The sequence below is a fragment of the Apaloderma vittatum genome, unplaced genomic scaffold (genome assembly GCF_000703405.1).
Source record: "Apaloderma vittatum isolate BGI_N311 unplaced genomic scaffold, ASM70340v1 scaffold21144, whole genome shotgun sequence".
In the NCBI taxonomy this organism is placed as follows: Eukaryota; Metazoa; Chordata; class Aves; order Trogoniformes; family Trogonidae; genus Apaloderma; species Apaloderma vittatum.
Window position 1 is genome coordinate 2,453 of NW_009711204.1, and position 20,102 is coordinate 22,554.

General features: G+C 44.1%; 1 protein-coding gene across 1 annotated transcript; it reads right to left on the reverse strand.

Annotated features, from left to right (window-relative positions):
• Nucleotides 1-1,839: 1,839 nt before the first annotated feature.
• On the reverse strand, nucleotides 1,840-19,648 carry RILPL1 (Rab interacting lysosomal protein-like 1; the record flags this gene model as incomplete). The annotated part of the gene is made up of 7 exons (XM_009867583.1): nucleotides 1,840-2,298; nucleotides 4,847-4,934; nucleotides 8,763-8,855; nucleotides 9,381-9,553; nucleotides 13,049-13,267; nucleotides 14,462-14,580; nucleotides 19,498-19,648. Coding segments are annotated over 7 exons (849 nt in total), but the record flags the coding sequence as incomplete, so codon positions are not given.
• Nucleotides 19,649-20,102: the final 454 nt, after the last annotated feature.

Below are 20,102 nucleotides of genomic sequence, written 5' to 3' on the forward strand. Positions count from 1 at the left end.
TGGAGTGTATAAACTCAGTGTTTCAAATGTGAGAACAAGGAGCAACATGATTAATGCTAGCAGGTCAGGAGTAATTAATTAGATTTCTGAGGTAACAGGCTACTGAGATGAGCGGGAGAAGGTCGTACTGCTCAGTGCCATCGCGGGCAATCAGCTGCGGATTTGACCTGATGCACGCTCTGGGACGAGCTTTCCGTGCACTAGTCCAGGAGGCCTTTGTCACACTCCACCAGCTTAGGTGCTGGGGAAAACAGTTGGGTCCGTGTGTTTCTATTATCCCAGTTCATTGCTCTCAGCTGATTTCAGAAGTGATGTGCTTATTCAGGCCGTGCAGCCACTGCATTCTTACATCGCTTCTGTTCACTGCATCTCTTCTAAATGTGCCGAATGACTGGAAACTATGCTGGGGAGAGACTCAATGGGCATTGTTTGCAATTCACTTGTAACTTCCTGATATAACTGTAGTGTGCTTTTTTACAAATTTTTACTTGGAAGTGAAATCGAGATTTAGCAACTTATATATCATTAATAAGGCCACATTTCCTCCCTGCCCTGAACTGCAGGCACACCAGGGAGGCACACGAACATTTTGCTACATGGAGCACACCCAAGGTCCATGTTCAGAACAGAGCACAGTTAGCAGTCGGGAGCAGAGCAGCGTTCAGCCCACGCCTGCAGGAAGGGTTTCCTGGCAGCTTCTTTACAGATGGACTAAAACCCATTTGCTGCCCGTACAGCTTAAAAGAATCCAGAGCTTTGGATCACCCTGTATTAAAATCAACTGGCTGGCACAAAACTCTCTCTTGCTGTTCCTTGGGAGTTCTTCCGGATTTCCTCCTACTTTTGGTACCTGGAGTAGCTGGAGTCCAGCGCGGACTCTCCTAGCATCTGGCCGAGTTCAGAGGAAGACCTCAGCACCCCCTTGGCGAGGAGCCGTGGGTGCACTCAGCCTCTCCCACCTGGTTCAGTGCCTTCACGGGGCTTTAGTGTTGTGGGTTTTTTTAAGTACGACCTCAGCCAGACCCAAGGGTCTCACAAGCTCAGTTGCAAAGCAGCTCTAGATCTCCCCTCCTGGCGGCTCAGCCCTGGTGGGCTTCAGCTGGCAGGTCAGGCCCCTGCACCTGCAGGCTATCCAAACATCAGCCAGCACAGGCGCAGCAGCCTGCACATGTAGAAGTCATCTGCTCTGCCCAAGTAGTGTTTAGACGAGTCAGAGAAAACATTTTTGAGTTGGGGTCATCTCAAGTCAGTTAAAATAGTTCATGTCAGCTAGCTGAGGATGTGTTTCACTGAAGTGAGGCAGAAAACCAGAGTGTAACTTAATAAAAAAATCCTGTCTGTGGGAAAGAGCCCCAATTCCTTTACAGCAGCTGTCTGCTACTCTAGGGGGAAGTCCCTGTTAAGAGGAAAAAATTCAACTGTTAGAATTCCTCCTTGTAACCATCTTGTTTTCCTTTAAAACTGTAGAACTCATGGCAAAATGCAAGGCACACTCACCTCATTGATCAGTTTCTTTATCCTTTAGGCACTATAAGCAGCAAGGGAAACGTATACTCACTATCCCTCTCAAGGCTACTCCAGTTTATCAATTTGTATCAGGTGGATTTCCAAGGGGTTACTCTGCAAAATGCAGATCTCAGCTGAACCTGCCAGGACACAGCGGTGCTAGGACCTGCCACGGCGAGTGGCCAGCTGCCACGTCCCTCTTGAAAAAAATTCTTACAGAAATAAAAAGCAAACCATTGATAGTGTTAACACAGGGTAAAAGAGTCTTTGCCGCTAGATATTGTACACTGCAAACAAACTTCTAATAATGGCACAGGTCCTTCTTTTTTTGGTTTAAAGAAGCTTGTGTTACTGTAGTTAATGCATGAACAAGACCATAGACTTGTTATTCAGCACAGAAGAAGTCATCTAGAAGCTTCGATGTCCCAGGGTATCGGTGACTGTTGCTACAAAACTCGGATTCTGTTTTCAGCCAACAGTCCCCAAGTGAACAGTGAGGGATCCCTTTTGAAGAGTACATCTGAAACACAACCACGGGGGTGTGCAAGGCAAATAAAAGTGATGAGCTGCCGGATTTGTTTACAGAAGCTTCTTGTTACTAGACTGTCGAGTTCTACTGCGGTAAACCGAACCCCTCGAGGTTTTAGTTACAGGTGCTGCAGGGCTTCTTGTCCTTGTTCAGTGTAGGAGTCATCTTTATTTGAATTTGACCATTCTCCAAATGTATCCTGGAAGTGGACATTTTTCTGTGATGCCTGCATACGTCTCTTATCACGAGAGAAGAAACTAAACCTTCCGGGAAGGGAGGAGTGAGGGAGGAGAGGGAAAAGAAAGAAAACCATTTACCATCTTGAAAATACTTCAAACACCCGACGCCATACACCGCGCAACAAAACACAGAGCAAAACAATCTGTTTGCATCTGCAAAAATCAAGGCAGTGAAGCCTGATGGGAGTGCATGTCAAAATGTTATTAGAGATGAAGTCATTGCAATCTCAAGCGGTTTGGCTATGGAAGCTTCAAATAAGCTCTAAATGCTGTTGACTCTCCAAGGTGCAGGGATCATTTTAGATGTACGTTCCCCCTTCTGCAGCCCCGAGATAAAGCAGCTTCACAATGCAGGTTAGGTTCTCAGCCTAAGTAAAGTGGTATCTTTGACATTAAATCTGTGTAATTTACCATAAAACAGAAATAGAGAATGTTTTTAAGGGTGTAAGCAGGAAAATTAGTAAAATAATAGCCCTCAACATTTTTTCCAAGTGTACAGACTTTGATAGATAAATCGTGATTCCTGCAAAAATAAGTGAATAAATGCACATGTGTGCACAAGAGTTTGCAGGATGAGGGCTCTAAACAAATACACACGAGCGTGCACGTCATTTCCTGTCACACAGCTTGGGTGCTCGAAGATAATGACGTACATGAACCAACAGCCATTTAATACAACGACAAATTGCCAGCTGACAATAGAGCTAAAAAACCACAGTTGCAAAAAAATCCTTTGTATCATTTTATTTGTGTAGGATGACGTTACTTGATTAGGGAAATTCAATGCTGGTCATGAGTTCAGTACAAGAGGTGTTAGCGCAGTGTTTAGGTCTGCTGGGAAATGCAAAAATTGTGGTTCCAGCTACTGAAGGCTTAAATTGTCTGTGTACCTTTTTGGTTGTAACGGTGCGCTTTAGGAGTTAAATCCCGTTCTGCTTGCACAGTGCCAAGCATAGAATCATTAAGGTTGGAAAAGACCTCTAAGATCATCTAGTCCAACCGTCAACCCAACATTACCGTGACCACTAAACTATATCCTGAAGAGCATAATGCAATTCTGACCCAGGACAGGAATTGCAAAAGGCTGCTCAGTAAGAGACTACGCAAAACGAACTCAGCTCTGATAGGTGCTGGGCATAAGCCTGTCCCCGTGTCCAGGCCCCACCATCCTCAGCGTTCTTCACGCACCCGCACTCCCTGAGGTCCCCCCTCGGCACCGTGATCCCAAACCGCGTAGTGCAGACCCGGGAGTTCTGCCTTCGATGTCCCTAGTCACACAGGAGGCTGCATTTGAGGGCCAGATGAGGTTTAAGGCAGCTTTCTTGAAAAAAAATATCCTATTGTGTGTGCAGGTAAGCATGGCGATAATTATTAAGAATATCAAGAATAATTATTTCTTGACCAGAAAGTGATTAAAAAACTGCACAAGAGCAATGCCAGATAACTAACGTTGCTAGCAGGACCTGAACTTTTGCATTTCCTGGCTTCAAATACACGGCCTTAATAGTGAAATAAGTCTTTTGCACTTAATTAGCCTCAGACTTTTCTACCGCCTTCATCACAGGAGCTCATGAATTCACACACGTATGCTATGTCTGTTCAGGGCCAGATGCGATTTCAGGTGACAGAAGAAGTGTGTAGTCACTGCAGCTTTCTGCTGAGCGTGTTTGGTCCTGCAGGGTCATGCTTAGTATTTGAAGTCCACACAAAGGACGGCTGTGTTTATGCAGTAAGTTTCAAATGTGAAAGTTCAGTAATTTTTCACTGTATCATGAAATTAAGTAAGTGGAAAATAAAATCTCTACATGAAGGAGAAGGGTTAGACTTTTTTAATTCTTTCTGAAACAATGGAAATTGTTGTCATGCCCAGAAAACTCTCATGGAGGATGTCTGGAAAAAGCATGTCTGTCTGGAGAGGAAGGGAATTTAAATACTGTGCTGCTGCTGTAAATATAAAAATCACTAAAGCAGCAGTTGTAATGCAAAGAGACTTTGCATCAACAACTATCAGTACATCTTCCAGGGGCAGCCAAGAATAGGATGATAGAATTGATTATTGAGAGTGTATACTCTATTCCAAAATACATAATTAGAGACAAAATGTACAGTGCATAGAAAGGAAGACATGGAAGCAAGAGCCTATAATTACAGTTGGAAATTAATGTAGACATCAGCCGTTACATTCTATGAATCTAACTAACTGGTTCGTAACATGTCATTAGAACAACACGGGTTTCTTAAAAAGCCTCGGTGTGAATGGTCAATAGGCACGCTTAGTAAGCAAAATTAACAGATGCTAGTTAAAATTGCATATTGCGACAACTTTCTAAGGAGTAACGATTGGTTTAGCACGGTAACATTAAGGCAAAAGGTGATAAAATGTCAATACTTGAGGATGAGCACGGAGGACTACGATGGGCTGTGCGCTGACCGGTTGTTCTCATCGGCACTTTGCTCTCCTGTGATCCCACAGGCAGCCGATGAGAATGCAGCCGGCAGTGCATGTTAACACAGGGTCATGCAAAAGGAAACCATGGTACCAAATATTTATTAAAAAAAAAATAATTCCTACAAGGGACACAAGTCTTCTTATTGGCTGCAATGTGGGATCGTCTGGAATCAATCCAGCTGCTACCATGGGCATTATGGCTGTAAAGATCCTGGTCAGGAAAGTACAGACACAGAAGAAGTAAGACTGGAGCAAGGGAAAGAAAAAGCAGTCCATTAAAAAGAAAAGAGGCAAACATGATACACAAGGGGTTACTCTAAATTACCACACAGCACATATTACAGGGAGAGGTGGATCTGCATCACCCAAGACAGCTCTCCTCAGTGAAAAACTCTTATTTAGAAAAAAGCAATCATTGTAACAGTTTAAATTGCTTTTGAATTTCTAAAAGATACCACTTTTCTGTTGTGAGGCAGCCTGCAATCTGGGTTGGATTTTGTCACGGTATTACCACCTCCAGCAATGCAGAGCAGAGTGCACGCTTTTCTTCCCAAGAGACAAAGAGGCATGTACATAATGAAATGAAAGATGAAGGTGTATGTTAAGAAATACGAAACAGGACTCTGCTGTGACTACTGGATGTTTGCACGGACAACAGGGTTAGACAGGACCAGCATTACAGTTAAAGATTTTACAAATGTTACAGTTGATAGTTTCGAGTTAAAAACCAGTACCACAGGTGAAATCTTGAAATAACCTCCTAGGCAAGCTCCTTGGTTAAAGGGACCATGTTATCTGTTCTAAAAGAACCTGCACTGCCTCACATGCAGACAGATGCCAACTGCAGGCAGCTAAATAATTATGTGAAACCTCGCAACTAAGCAGAAACACTTTGTAGCTGGCTAGCAGCGAGACTGTTTCTTTGTAAGAGTTCAGCGCTTCAACTACGCGTTCTACAATTCATGCAACTCGGAGGTTGGGAGAGCACGCCGGGGAGGTGCTCTGCCCCAGCCAGCCCCCCGCAAACCTGCCAACACACCTTCATCCGTACCTGGAACACCCTCTGTTTTTCTAAGGTTTCTCCTCAGAGCTTCTCCCTTGTGCCAAATATTTTTTTGAACTGTGGACTAATGTCAATTAGAGATTCAGTTGAAATCGCGAGAGACATTTCACTGGTAACCAAACGCAGCTCTCCCCAACACACTCTAACTGCTATCCTTAGATTAAAAACGAAAGTGAACAAGCAAGCGTTGTATCATTAGCAATAGCTAGGAATTCTGTTTTTACGTGTTGTGGCATGGTCCGTGAGCTGCAGAAATGAGACACACACATCAGCTTTTGTAGACTGCAAAAATAGGAAGAAAACTTATGGCTGTTTCAGGCATTACATCAGTGGCAAACAAGCACATATCCTTAAAGGGAAAACAAAAGGGCGTTTTCTGCTCAAAACAGAGGGAGCATTTTTAATCCTTGTACTTCTCCTCCTCAGTAAAGCCTCCTGGTTACATTGTTTCATCAAAACTCTGACATGTGATGTGGCAGAGACAAATGTAGAAATCAATGAATCTTGAAATCAGAACTCAAGAGTTTGCCCCAAGAAAAAAAAATGTTGTTTTCTGTAACTTCTGTAACTTTTCTTTCTTTATGGGGATACAGCAGAATCACCTGAGCACAGGGGACCGATGGCATGGGCTATGTAAACACATCTCATTCCCTGAGATGCTGCGCAGTCAAGTCAAAAAGGACACGTTACACAAGCAAGCATAAAACTTCTCCTGAGAGGACAGCAACAGCGTCTCCTCTATTTTTCATTCTTCATCTTTTTGTTTAATCAGGAGGAAAACTGTGGAACATGAGGAAAAGCCACTACTTTGATTTGTAAAGGTGCTCTGCATGCAGATACCAGTGTTACACAAGTTTTCACCACATCATTAGGAATGGAGAGGTGGCCATGCCAGCGTGTTACCCAGGTAGAGCCATATAGTGAGGTGCCTGCGAGAGGGCGAAGGGAGCTCTGGAGAGAGCTCGCAGCAGGCAGGGACTGCACGTGGGCAGGAGGGGTGTCAGAACGGCACAGCTGATGCTGCACTTGGGTTCTTTGTTTTTCCCAGCAGCAAAATTTCCTGTCTTTTTAGAGCCCGTCTACAAGTACGGTACTGACAACACGCACACAGAGGAGGGGGGGAAAGAAAATAAACACCCACTAGACAAATTCTACCCAGACAGGCTGCAAGAATAAGACAAACCTTAAAACTACTACAGTCCTTCAGGTTACTTAAGTAGACCCTTTAGTCTTCCCGTATTTAATATGATGGCTAAATGAAGAGAGAGCAGAAAGAAACCTGAGGACACACCACGACAGCTAAAGAAAGGAATTTCACTGTAACAGCACATTCAATACGTGCTGTCACTGTCCAGCAGAAGAGGACTCTTGCCTCTTCTGAAAGGGGCCAAATCAGCACAATATTATGTTTTGTTGTGCGTGGTTTAATTATATGAATGTAACACAGAATCTGAGAAACAAGGATTAGACAGGTGTCTGAAAACATGCATTGACTGAATGGTCTGATGCTCAACAGCTTTTGCCTAATAAGTTAACTCAGAGGAAGAAAACACCAAGAGAACTGATGAAAAACATTTATGTGCCTCCTGACGTGGGTCCCAGTGTTGTTTACGCATGTATGTGGAAGGCAGAGGCAAAGCTAAAACCTTGTCACCGTGTGCTTTGTCTTACAGTGTCTATTTACATTTTTATGCTACCTTTGCTTCATAAATCAAGCATGGAAACTGCAGTCCACACAAGCTGCACAAACTGAAACCAGCCACCCCCCACAATGGTGTAAGCTTTAAAACATACTAAAATAAATTTAAAAGAAAAGAGAAGCTTTACAGTGGAGATCTTGTGAGACAAAGTATTAGTATTATCATCTCAGCTGCAGAATCAAAACTTAAGGCCAACTCAAAAGTGTATTTTCTAGTCATGTGAAAGGAAGGGTTCTCTCAGCAAACAAAGCAGCACAGATAGAAGCTGGAGTCTACTGAAAATAATCAAAAGTGCCCTCCTGACTTTATGGTGTCATGGATCAGTCCAGATCTTGTGATGGAACTTACTCTCACAGGGTTCCTGCTACAATTAAACAGGAACTGAAGGCTATGGACATGGGGCTTTTTATGTGGAAACAAATGACTGTTCCAAAATCATTTATGCAGTTAAAAAAGTTAAGCTTCCAGTATCACAAAAATGCAAAGACTTGCTATATGGTTACAAGACTTAATTTGGAATAAATAAATGTACAAGGATGGAGTTTCAACTGACAAATGGATTGGCTAACACTGGGATTTTATAATTAAGTGATAGACTAGTACATGCAAATGCACACCTCTGACAGTAAGCTTTGGTTTTGGACAGCAACATTAAATACTTCACCAGGAGAAGGTGGGATTCTTCATAGCCAAGAAAGTGATCATCCTCTCCAGCAGCAAATTTGTTCAGCAACAAAAGGGTTTTGTGCCGCACACGTAGTGCAAGTCAGGGTCTAAAGGCTCAGGTCGACAGGAAAAGGGGCACAGCAAGGTCCTGAGGAACCCTTGCTCTCCAGGCCGACTGCTACAGCTCTGCAGCTGGTTGTGCTTGTGAACACCACTCTACGCAACTTCTGTGCATGGCTTGGGGGCCAGTGGTTTCTGACACTCCACCACGTTAGGATGTGTGTGTGTGTGTATGTGTTGAGGAATGGGGACTCACAGTTGAATGAGAACATTGTTCCTACAGCCCTTGCACACTGACACCCAGCACTGACCCGTTGTGGGTGCAGAGGATGGGCTGAACAGGGCTCTAGGCAACACCACAATTAGTAGCACCTCCCTTTGGAGCCTGACTACATGGCCCAGACGAGAAAATTCTCTAGGAAGATCAGGTGTCTGTGTTTAAAGAGCTGATCAGTTCATACCAGCTGTAATAAAATATTGCAACACGTGCTCTTTTGGTTAGCCTGAACAGTGTACTATATCCAGCATCCTTAGAAAATACGCTACTTACAGTCGTTTGATTCCAGATTCAGGCTGAGTTGAGGGTTTTGGCTGAATTATGGGTGTAGGTTGGGGGGATCTAGTTTCTTCTTCCGTTTCCTCGCTTGAAAGAAAGAGAAGATAATTAATGTTCTCTTCCCAAGCCATAGAAGCACTTTAAAATTCAATCTGAGGTCGTACTGTTGATGAAGAAATGCAAAAAGATCTGTTTAAAGCCCACTAAAATCAACAGGAGATTTTTCTGTCAACCAAGGAAAAGCACCTAGAACCGGGTCTCCTTTCAATATTTTCTTCGCGTTGTGACAAGGAGAGGAGGAATGCACTGAATGAAAGTCCTAGAATTTTCATTTAGACCCGCTCTTATTCTCATTTTTGAAGTTCCTAATTATTAAATGTTTGTAATCTTGCTAAGACTCAGGGGGAACCTGGGTGTTAGGGAAGGACATAGGCTTTTTCCAATTTTTAGAGACCAAGTTCAAAGTAAAGCCATATGCTTGCAATCTCTACTTGAAACCTTTGCAGAAGTATAAGCTTGTTGGACACTATCTAAGAGCACATTTATTGTTTCTAGACCTGCCCTGTGACTCCTGTGTGTGGAGCATGCAACACGAAAGGAGATCTAACCTACCTTTTGTAATATAAAAGCTCCTCTTGAAGTAAAAACACTTTAGATTTCAATTCATTCCTTTCATGGAGGACATCTCGGAGCTCCTGCAAGGTGAATCTTGGACGATTTGGATCTTTTAAGTCCATTGCCATCTTTTCTGACTCTGAGAGGCAATCATCGTTGTTTGGTTCTGCCTAGGAAGTGAAAGGCAGGTGAGTGCATGTCTGACGAGTTTGAAGTACTTATTAATCTAGTTCCCAACTTCTTCCTTTCAGCACTATTAAATCCTCTTTGAAGAGAAACACAGCAATTTTAAGAGGGAAAAAAAGAAGTAGGACAAACTTGGTTTTCCTCTCTTCATCTGGTGTTCGAAGGAAGCACGTGAATGAGCAAGACCTCAGTGTTGTGACGTACACTCAAAGCACCGGGCTCACAGGAATCTTTCAGAGTTACATGTTTGGGAAAACAAACAAACACCAACTGTTTTTAGCAGGCCTGAACACAGTCTCCAACCTAGGTGATGCATTTTTTTGTGGAGAAATCTGTATGGAATCCGGACTGCCAGAAAGTCCCCTGAAAATGTATAGTCCAATTTTTGATAAACAAGTCAGTTTAAGGAATTCATACTTCTAACAAATGGGGTAAATCAAACATCAGCCTCTTATGTAAACACCGACAAAACTCCATAGCAAAGATCATGCCAGTTCCTTCCAGCTCCTCCCATAAAGAGATGGCTTCTTTGGATGTAAATATATTAAGTGGAGATTTAACTTTACAGCCCCTTAATGCCTTCATTAAAACAAACAAAGAAACAAACAGGGTTGGCGTTAGCACGAGGATCTAGCTACAAAGTGGAAGAAAACTGCAGATGAATGCTAGAGGAGGCATTTATAGACATGTACCCTTGTCTCTTCCTTTGAGAAGAGTTCACTGGAAGCTTGAAGGAGTTTATCTTGCACCACCCATTTTCTGTGGCTCCCAACAAGGCACATGCTTGGATTCCTGTCACCCAGGCAGACTCTAGCACTTGCACAGAATTATTTGGTTCAAACTCCTTTTGAAACTTGTGTATAAATGCAGCATGCAGAAGACCATCATTCAAGTCCTCTATTGTTGTTGCACTCAGTGGCTGCACAGAGCTGAGGACCAGTTAATGAGAAAACACAAGCTTCTGGAAAAGGAACTCAGTATCAAGATACTGAAAAGCAGCCACAAGTCTTTAAGAGGTCCACGGGATTTCTGACAATACAAATAAATGCAGGGCACTCGGTTCCAGCAAAGTGCATCTGAAATATAGCGAAGTACATTTGAAATGTGATGCTTTATGCAAGGACTGACTAGGAGCCAGCACATGAAATCAGAGATGCCAGCAGCCAGGTCTGCCCCTCACCCTCCAGGTAGGATGAGGAGATCTGTCTTAGAGCTCCTGTGTTGCCTCGCTGGGACAGAAGCTGGGAATTCGAGGAGCTAAGTCCTGAAATTCTTATTCAGAGTTGACTTTTTTCTAAGCCTGATCCGACCCTCTTTCGAACTAATGTGTTTGTGAAACAGTTTTGCTCTCTATTGATTTATGATTTCAGGTTCAGGTTGAGTTGGGCTAAGGTTGATGCAATATCAGCTTCTACAGCAGGCATTGCAGTGCTTGTCCTGCGAAGACAAAACCGCAGAGCAATGCTCACTTGTCCATTTGTGTGATTCACCCCATTCACCCAAGTGCATTTCTTTAGATGGGACACAATAGATAAAGATGGATGCAACCTAAGAAGAGGTTCACAGGAAATCACCCAAACACTTTTCCTCTTCTTCACCCCTCTAGATTAGGGTCTGAGCTGATGCCTCTTCTTTTAGTTGTATATTTGCCCTACACCTTTGCCTACATAAGCTATTTTCCTAGATTTAGCTCAGCTCAGCAAAGACTAAGCGGCCTGTAGCCAATGCAAATGTACTTGGCTGAAGACAACAAGCAATGTCCATTCCAGAGCATGCAGCTATTTGAGCTTTCTGCTTCCCACTGCAATTCCCGCCTAACCAGCATCCTGGCAAAGAGAGTGGGGAACAGCTCTAATTAGAAGAGGCGCTATTGCCACGGAACTGATGAGTTAGAGAGAGGTAAAGAATGCATCCTTTCTCTCCAGAGACTGAAGACACTGTCACCCCTGCTGGCTCTAGGCCTAGGCTCCACAGCCCCATTTACAAATCCGGGTGTCCTGGCTGAATTAACAGCAATGAAATCATCCTTTTCATTATTAATACAGTGCTTGCCCAATTCAGTGCTGACCATCGCATTCCAGGGGGACCAGGGTACCCCATCAACCTTCACCTCTGTTTCTTGATGTATATTCCTGCCTACGGCAAGTGAATTGGATGTTTCGCTCTCTGCGGCAGTCTCTCAGGCGTTTACAGCGCTGCTCTGTGCTGGAGCTCTTCCCATGGCTCCCAGCCCAACGGCCGCCAGCCCAATGGCCCTGTATAGTAGCGCTCCTCTAAGTCTTTTCATATCATAATAACCCTTATCCTATTTTGCACTCTTCTAAGAGCAGCATTAGGAAAGGGAAATAGAGCACATTTGCTTTAGTAAGACAGAAGTAGCGTCCATATGCACAAAGAAAAATAACAGGACCCATAAAGAAGACTAAGGGATGCAACAGATGAGATGCTTCTTTTTCTCAGGAGACTCCCCTCAAGTTTGCGTTCCTGCTGCTCTGACCTCAGCACCAATGCTTGTTCCTGCAAGTACCGGAGTATTCAAGCAGTAACATTTGCTTTTCATGAACATTTGTGCCAGTAAGACATCACTGCACAAATTCTAATGGGAAGTGGAAGCAAAAATAAGGCCCAAGTTGGTTCCTCTAAAAGATGCTTTCAGATATTTATATATTGATCGGGTAGCGAAAGACCAGCTCAGTCCTGCCTGATCAGAAGTGTCACAAGCACTGCAAGGACCACGTGTGCATTGCCTCTGGGACCCCTTCTGACACAGATTTTTTCCCACTGTGGTTCCCATGCAATCACCACCGTGGTGTGCTGCACCCTTGGGACCCATTAGGGCTTGTGTATTTGCATGCTTGGCAAGGCTTAACCACTCGTCAGCTTGGAAAATCAAACTGTTTAAGGGATCGGTTTGTTTTCCTTTGGGGGAAGGGGTTGATGTGTACAAACAAAAGGAGGCCAAACACACTAATGCAGCGCTACCAAACCACTGCGTGCCTCCAGTACAGACGGCCAGTACTCCAGATTTGGGATTGCCTCACAACGTTTTTAATAGAATGCTCTCATTTGAAGTAATGATTTGTTGTGGAATCTGTCGAATTCTGCAGCCTAGTGCCTTACCCAAAGGTTACACTCCCTAGGATGTATGATGGGTCGCCAAGGCTCAGGGGAGAGCAGTTCCCTAATGCAGACATCCCTCTGCTAACTTGTGCTGCCACTCTGCCTGCTGCGGGACCGGCTCCCTCCTCTGGAAAGAAGGGGTCTGTTCCACCGGGTCACCATCAACCCTAACGGGGCCTTTCCTGTCACAGTGTGATGAGTGATGCTGCTCTCTGCATGTCACACCTCAACACAAGATGCTGTCCTCAAATCTCAGCGTTGCCTCTGATGTGTACCAATCACATTTAGCCAAAGAGGAGAGGTACTTGGTATGAAGTCTGAAACTTTTTTCAAAGGCTGTGATTTAAAGTGCCTCTTACCTTTACTTCCTCTCCATTTTGGCTGTCCTCACCCTGCAGTTTCTCTCTCAGTTTCCCCAGCTCTGCTCGCAGGTTGCCCATCTCCTGCTCCTTGGTTTGCAGATATGCCTCTAACTCCACCTTCTGCTCAATCAGCGCTTTCCCCTGAGCCTCAACGACAGTGATCCGGTGCCGCAGGTCGTGGTTGATTTTCATTAACCTGTTCTGTTGCTGCTGAAGCTGCAAAACATTGATGCAATAGGTCAGTGTCCATCCAGCCATCAGCCATGATGGCCAAGTCCCAAACACTATGGTAAAGAAAAGTAGTGAGTTTCTGTTTAATTTAATCTGGAAAATTCTCCCCCCTCCTCCTCACCCCCAAATTAGTTTTTTTAATATCTAATTATCTACTACAGTTGCAGCCACCACAATTTAATTGGTTTCTAGAGTAGAGGCATTTTTCCCCTTGCAGAGGGAATTCTTCAGCTAAAAGCAAATCCATGACTTCCGATATTATGTCTCATAAAAGCAACATTCAAGGATAGGGTGGCTTATGGGGTTCTGAATCAAATCTTAACTCAGAGTAGAAGAGTGAAAGACAAGTCAGAGGAGCCCCTAGTATTCAATTTATATTACAAGCACTTTGCTTTGCGTTCTTAGGCTCTCTCATAAGCAGGATGGGACCTGCTGGGCATTGTAAGGACAGCATCGATTTGAAAGGCCACCGGACCTGCCAGAGGCACTTGAGTAGAGCAGAGATCATCCAGGTCTGGCCCTCACTAGCACCAGGAAAGTCCCATGGGATAAGGAGACCAGGCAGCATGAGGATGGGAAGCAAGATATGGGTAAGGAGGTCATTCCTCCTGACACAGAAAGAACCAAGACATCATGTGACAACCAAAGTCACAGTGGAGTCTGTAATTCATCTAAGACTAAGCTGGGATTTCTTGTGCTGTGGTCCCCAGGGCCACTCATCCTCTCAGTGACCTGTTCACTGCTGGAAGAAGTTAGGCTCAGCCTCCTTCTCTGCGTGGGATGAGGCATTGGGGTGCCGAGGAAGTTTGCGCTGCCAAAGCAGAAAGAGACTCAAGAAACCAGGGAGAGTTACCTATCCTGTTCTCATGAAAGGCAGGAGGTATCAGGCTTTAAGGAAACAAACAAAACCAACCTGTCCTTCCCTCACCTTCCTGGTCGTTACACTGGTTTCCAGTCACGCTTCAAGTACGCCTGGTCCTTCTGAGGACAGCAGATGATGTGCATCTGCACTGAAGACTCCCTAACCATGTTGGACACTCCACAGTTATGCTGGACGCTTCAGTTACTGGGCTAATGATCCTAATAATCTGTCATTGCTTACATATTCTACATTAACTTGAAACTCAGCTATGGAAGTACAGGTGAAAAAGAGAAACAGAAATACTAAGAGCCACTTACAGCCTCTACATCCTCATTTTTAAGTCCAAGTTCCCGGTCCTTTGCTCTGATTTCATCCCTCTGTTTATCTACCACTTCTTTCAGCTTCTTCATGACTTGCCGCTCTCTCTCTGACATTCCTGGTTAAAAGAAAACACGGAAAACAAAATAAGGACAACCTGAAGCTGCTGAGATTGAGAACAATAACAGTGAGAAATACTTAGGTAAGGACTCTGGAAGTTGCCTGCTGGTAGAATTACAGAGAAGCTGGTGGAAGATGCTTTAAAGGTTACTTCAAGGGTAGCAGGGAAAATAGATGACACAATCCACTCCATAAAGCCACTGCATAGAAACTTCTTAAAAAAGGAACTGACAGTCCTCAGAAACATTTATAACAGTGGAGCGACACTGCTACATCTTGCGGCCTCAGGAGTTTTACACCACTGTTCACAGTGTGCCCCAGGGAGCTTGGTTATCTGTGTGATAATCTGTAGAATGAGCTGGCCAAGACCCTGTGAATATTGTAAAAAAAAGATGGTCTGGTCCTCAGCAAGATCTAAACAACATGTCACCGTGGCAGATTGTGACCAGGAAAGCGTGTGGCTGCTCTGGCCAGAGTCCAGCTCAAACCCAGGGTCTCCTGCTCCCTTGTTCTATTATCTTTGGCAAAGCACTTGGTTACGTGGGCCCTCAGCTTCCTCCATTTATGAACTGCGAGCGCTGAGAATTCACTCACCCCTCTGGGGTGGCTGGAAAGCCACTTCCTTTTTAATATATTAAAGCTGTTCCCACATCAGAAATACACTGCATACACATCAGATGTATCCAGCTGTCAGGGCTCTACTTTCTAACATCAGCTCAGACTTCCCAGTTATGTTCTTCTGCCCTCATGAGAGAAATCCAGAGTTGCTCCCGTAAGAGAATGTAGGCTGTGTGCCTCTAGGAACTCCACCTCACAGATTGTCTACAATTTGAACTGAGGGATAATACAGTAGAGCAAGACAAACGTGAGAGAGAAAGGGAGTAACTCTTGGTGGATGTGCACTCTTCCAGCAGCTGTGGGTTCCCATGCAGGCATGAAAAGCAAATTACTGCAAATAGAGGGAACAGCAGCTCCACTCCCTCATTGCTAAATGACCAGAGCTATGGTACAGCAGAGCATAGGCCAGTGCTCTGCTGGGAAAAGGACTGGTGACCATGGCTGGCCAGGAATTTGGTCCAGAGGACGCGTTCCTGTCAAACCCTAGAAAACATCTGAAAGTGGCATGGTATTCACATTCTAGTATTACATTCTTATATTTTTAAAATTCTGTGATATTTCTGCCTGCTCTTTTTCTGGACCCTGGTCCTTATCACCTCTGTGCTCTAGGTTCTGGTTCTTTGCAGGATAATTTTAATTCTTCACTATGATAAGAGCTTATACCCATCAGGGAGGATGAGCGGACACTGACATCCAAAGATCCACGCTGTCCTATAGCAATACAGGTCCCATATACCACTGTACCCAGAAACCCCACTACACGTTCCTGCATCCACCCTATGCAGCCAGTCTCAGGGCTGGGGCCTAAAACATCAGCTGTACTTCAAAACAAAACACAACAAAATTCCAAAACCTTACCCTCAAGTACAGAGGAACTGCAGTGAAAGTTCACACTTGTGGTTTCACCCCAGCAGGAGCTAGGAATAGTGAGTGCAGCTATATTCATTAGCACTTGTGAGATGCTTTGAGAACTCTAGATAGCAGGTGCTATTTAAAGAAAAAAAGTACCATTTCGGTGCTGACTGCCTTCCCTCCCACTGTGCTCATTTTTCTCCCTAACGGGTGGTGAACCTGAAAGACTTCAATTGCGTGCACGGATCACTATATTATCATTTTTGTTTCAAGAGGAAGGCAAAGGAAAGGTGGGAATGTTTATGAAACAGTCACATCTTCTTCCATTTCCTCAGGCACTAGGGAAGAGGAGAGGGAAATCACTAAGTGCCTTAAATGTAAAGTAATTATCTCTAAATGATTCAAAGTCTAATAAATGCAAGATATTAAGTGGCACACCCAGCCGGCTTCCCTAGGCACATCCTATGACCAGCTTCCTGTAGATCACTGGAGATCACAGCATTGTTCAAGCACGAGAAAGGAAAGCAGCAGAAAAAAAAAAAAAAAGAAAAAAACAACTCAAACCCCATCATGATTTATGTTTAGGGATCTGTTTAGTGATGTTTTAAACAACATCCATCACAACAGGCCAAAGTGGCAGCCAGGGGGGCCTGTGGCACTTCATCGCTGCCTAAACACTTCGGGTAGAAGTTTGCCTCCACTTCTGACAGGGCACAGTAGGTTCCTCGGCAGCCCAGCACAAGAGGTTCCCACAAGTGCTGACGTCCTGCTGCTCATCTGTATTAGCCCACAGCCCGAGACAGCAGCTCCCCTCGCTGCAGTGGAACAGCAGCCTGCTCGTCCGGTTTGACACATGTTGGGTCAAGTTTTTCTGCAGCATTTCACTAGGATGTTCCAATCAGTCGGCACCATCAAGCAGCGCTCAGTTTGCACTTGGGAGGAGTAGCATTAATGGATGTTGCAGACTCATCTTTAACCCCTCCTCTGTATTTTGTGTTCTGCCTTTCACACGAACCCCGCTCTGCTTGGACTCCCAGCAAATGCTCTCTGTGCAGAACACTCCTGGTCAGACAGGATTGCCTCTGCCTCTCCCACCAGCACCTTCATTATACGCTAAAGTGGGGCTCTGTGAACTCTGATGTGACTATTAATTGACGAGGATCGAATCTCAAAGTCTTGCACACCCAAATCACTGTCCTCTGCTGCCTGTGCTAAAAATAACTCTTTAACTGTCTGGTGAGTAAGCAGCAAGCTGCTAATCCCAGGGGCTAGCCGCTAAGTGGAGACATGATCACAATACTAAATCGTGCTGAGATAGGAAGACCAGAGTCTGGTCAAAGTTAGTCCAACTAACAAAGTATTTGGCTTAAAAACCTGCCTCTGTAGACTCTACATGTATCAGATCAAATGACAGAGACTGAAAAAAAGCAGCATGACCACTTTTTGTCACTATCCAAACAAGTCATTTGAGACAGATCTATCCCCATTCATTAATGACAAAATTTCTTAAAAGGAAAGCAGTCAAGTTTTATATAATAGGGCCCAATAATAAGATGGGGTTGCTATATATTAATGTGATTTGACTTAAACTGATGATTTTGGCCAAAGAATATTAACAATCCCAGAATGTGATCTCTGGAATGGCTTTATGGGTTTTGTTTGTGTTCTTACACTTGTGTAGACACAGTAAAAATAACATGAAAAGCATGCCTGGCATTTGCTTGGCTAGTTGAATGTCAAGAGTATGGCTATATTTAAATACAAGCACATGAGCTGCAGTGAGCCAGATACCCACTGGAAGGGAAGGAGGAAAAAAAAAAAGAGGGAAGAAAAGAAAACAAAGAGGAAGCTGGTTCTTTATAACAAGATGTCATAGTCTTCATGGTTCATGACTCATCACCGCCATTCTGAAATTTTGCATGGAGTTTGTAAGGCTGATGTTGTACTACTGCTTTGCGCTGCTTGACTCCTAAACTAAACGTGTTGCATTTGTTTTAAGAAGTGGTGATCTTGAGAAGTTTAACTATTTTTACTTGAAGATTTCATTATACTCCTCCCCAGGGCAAGTGAGCAGTATTCAGCCTCTGGGAAAAACCAAGAGCAACTTCAGCAGCATTGGACAGAGTTTCACCCACCCATGGCAAGTCTCCCTTTAATAATCCCAACCTCCAGTGTCTGGAAAAGGATATCCCTTTGTTCCTAATGCTTTACTGGAGTCCAGTTTCAGACTGGGCAGTGACTTTGCACGTTACACACGGGATCCTTCTGAGGGAGCCATGACTTTATTCATTATCAGAACCTACTGTGAAAGTGGAGCTGTGGCTGGAAGCACTGGACCCCACCTTTCCTACTGCTTTCCTTTTAAGAAATTTTGTCAGCTTTTGTCCGTGTACAAACAGCTCAGAAAGCCACGTGCTTCCCCACTGACTCACCGCCACAGGCAGGTTTTACTCTGCCCCACCTCCCAGCTCAAGGCTGCCTCATCCCTAAAGCCACACAGTCGGTTTTTTTCAACTTCTCAGCTTAAATCCCAGCAAAGTGTCATAAAATGGACTTGGTAGCCAGCGGCCTCACATGATGTGCCAGGAGCTGTAGAGCAAACAGACATCTGTGCCTCTGCCCCTGCTCTTGGGAAAGAGCTATTTGCTGAGCTGTGGGTGAGAGCTAAGGATTCCAGTTGTTTCAGTTGCTGCAGTGAAATCCACCCATACTTGCAAGTCAGAATCTTATGTCTTGAACTTCATTCTGCCTGAAGAAAGAAGTTGCCCACAAATCAGTTGTTTCAACTCTTTAGGATTCACCAACTCCCTGAATTACAGATTGCTTCACTGGCTATAAGTCCCAAACAAGTGAGGGAACACTAAATGCAGGTAAACCAAGTAGAACTAGTCTCTCTTATTCTAGGAGAATATAATGAAATTCTCCTAGAATACCTCCATATGGTGCACTGATACAATTCAGACACAGAAAGCTTGATTTGCTGCTTTACAAGCAAATTATCCTGCATAGACCAACAGTTGCACTTATTTTTGTGCATAACGGTGTGAAATAAACATTGCTGAATGGATTACTCTGTTTGTATTAGGAAACATAAAGGAGGCTTAAGAATGCTTTTTTGCAAAATGCAAACTAAAAAGAAAAGAGCAAGTGATAGACCAAAAAAATGAAGCTAGACTTTACTTTCAGAGATGCCTGTCAAATGAACAAAAAGTTCAGGCTTTTCTTCCCCTTCTGCCATCCCCCGTCCCTTATCATGCCTTCGATATCACTGTGTGTTCAGAGCTTTTCTCTTCAGGTTAAAAAAACCAAACCCCAAAACCAAACCCCAAAACCCTGACCTGCATTAATCTATAGGAAAAAAGCCAGAATACCCAGTCAAAATATTTTGATAAAGTATTGCTTTTTATAACAAAAGCAAGTACTGAATGTGTAGTATCAAACTTGCCTTCATGCTTCTGAAATTCCTCTTCTGTGAAATTAATGTCTTTGTGAGACAAGTTTGTCATCAGTTGTTTATTCTCCTCCTGCAGCTGTGCAATTTGGGTAAGAAGATCCTGTGCTTCCCCTCTCCAGACATCCTCCACCAGTTCTAATTCCTAAAGGGTAGACCGGGACAACACATTTATATTTTTAAACACGTTAAGAGTCTTTGACTGGACTATTTACAGATGAAACTAGTAACAATCCAACTGTGATTCATACACAATAAAACTCCATGAGATTACTCTGAATTTCTTAGAAGACACCTACTTTTCTAATTCCAGCACCAACTGCCAAAGTCCCCTTTTGCGATGTGCTGCATGCAAGTAAAGAAGGAGACCATTGCCAACGCAAACATTTTTGACATGTGAGTTACCCAAATGATGGCTCCTTATGCCCCATTTTGCTGTGAGGACCAGATTAAGGGGACTGCTAGGTTAGACGAGTTAACCAAACGTGAGGAACAGTTACCTCCTGCATCCCCAGAGGCAGCCACAAAGGTTGTTACAAGTGCCCCAGAAACATGACACGGCACAGGCCAGGGCACTGAGCGTTAGGCGTGCTCATCTG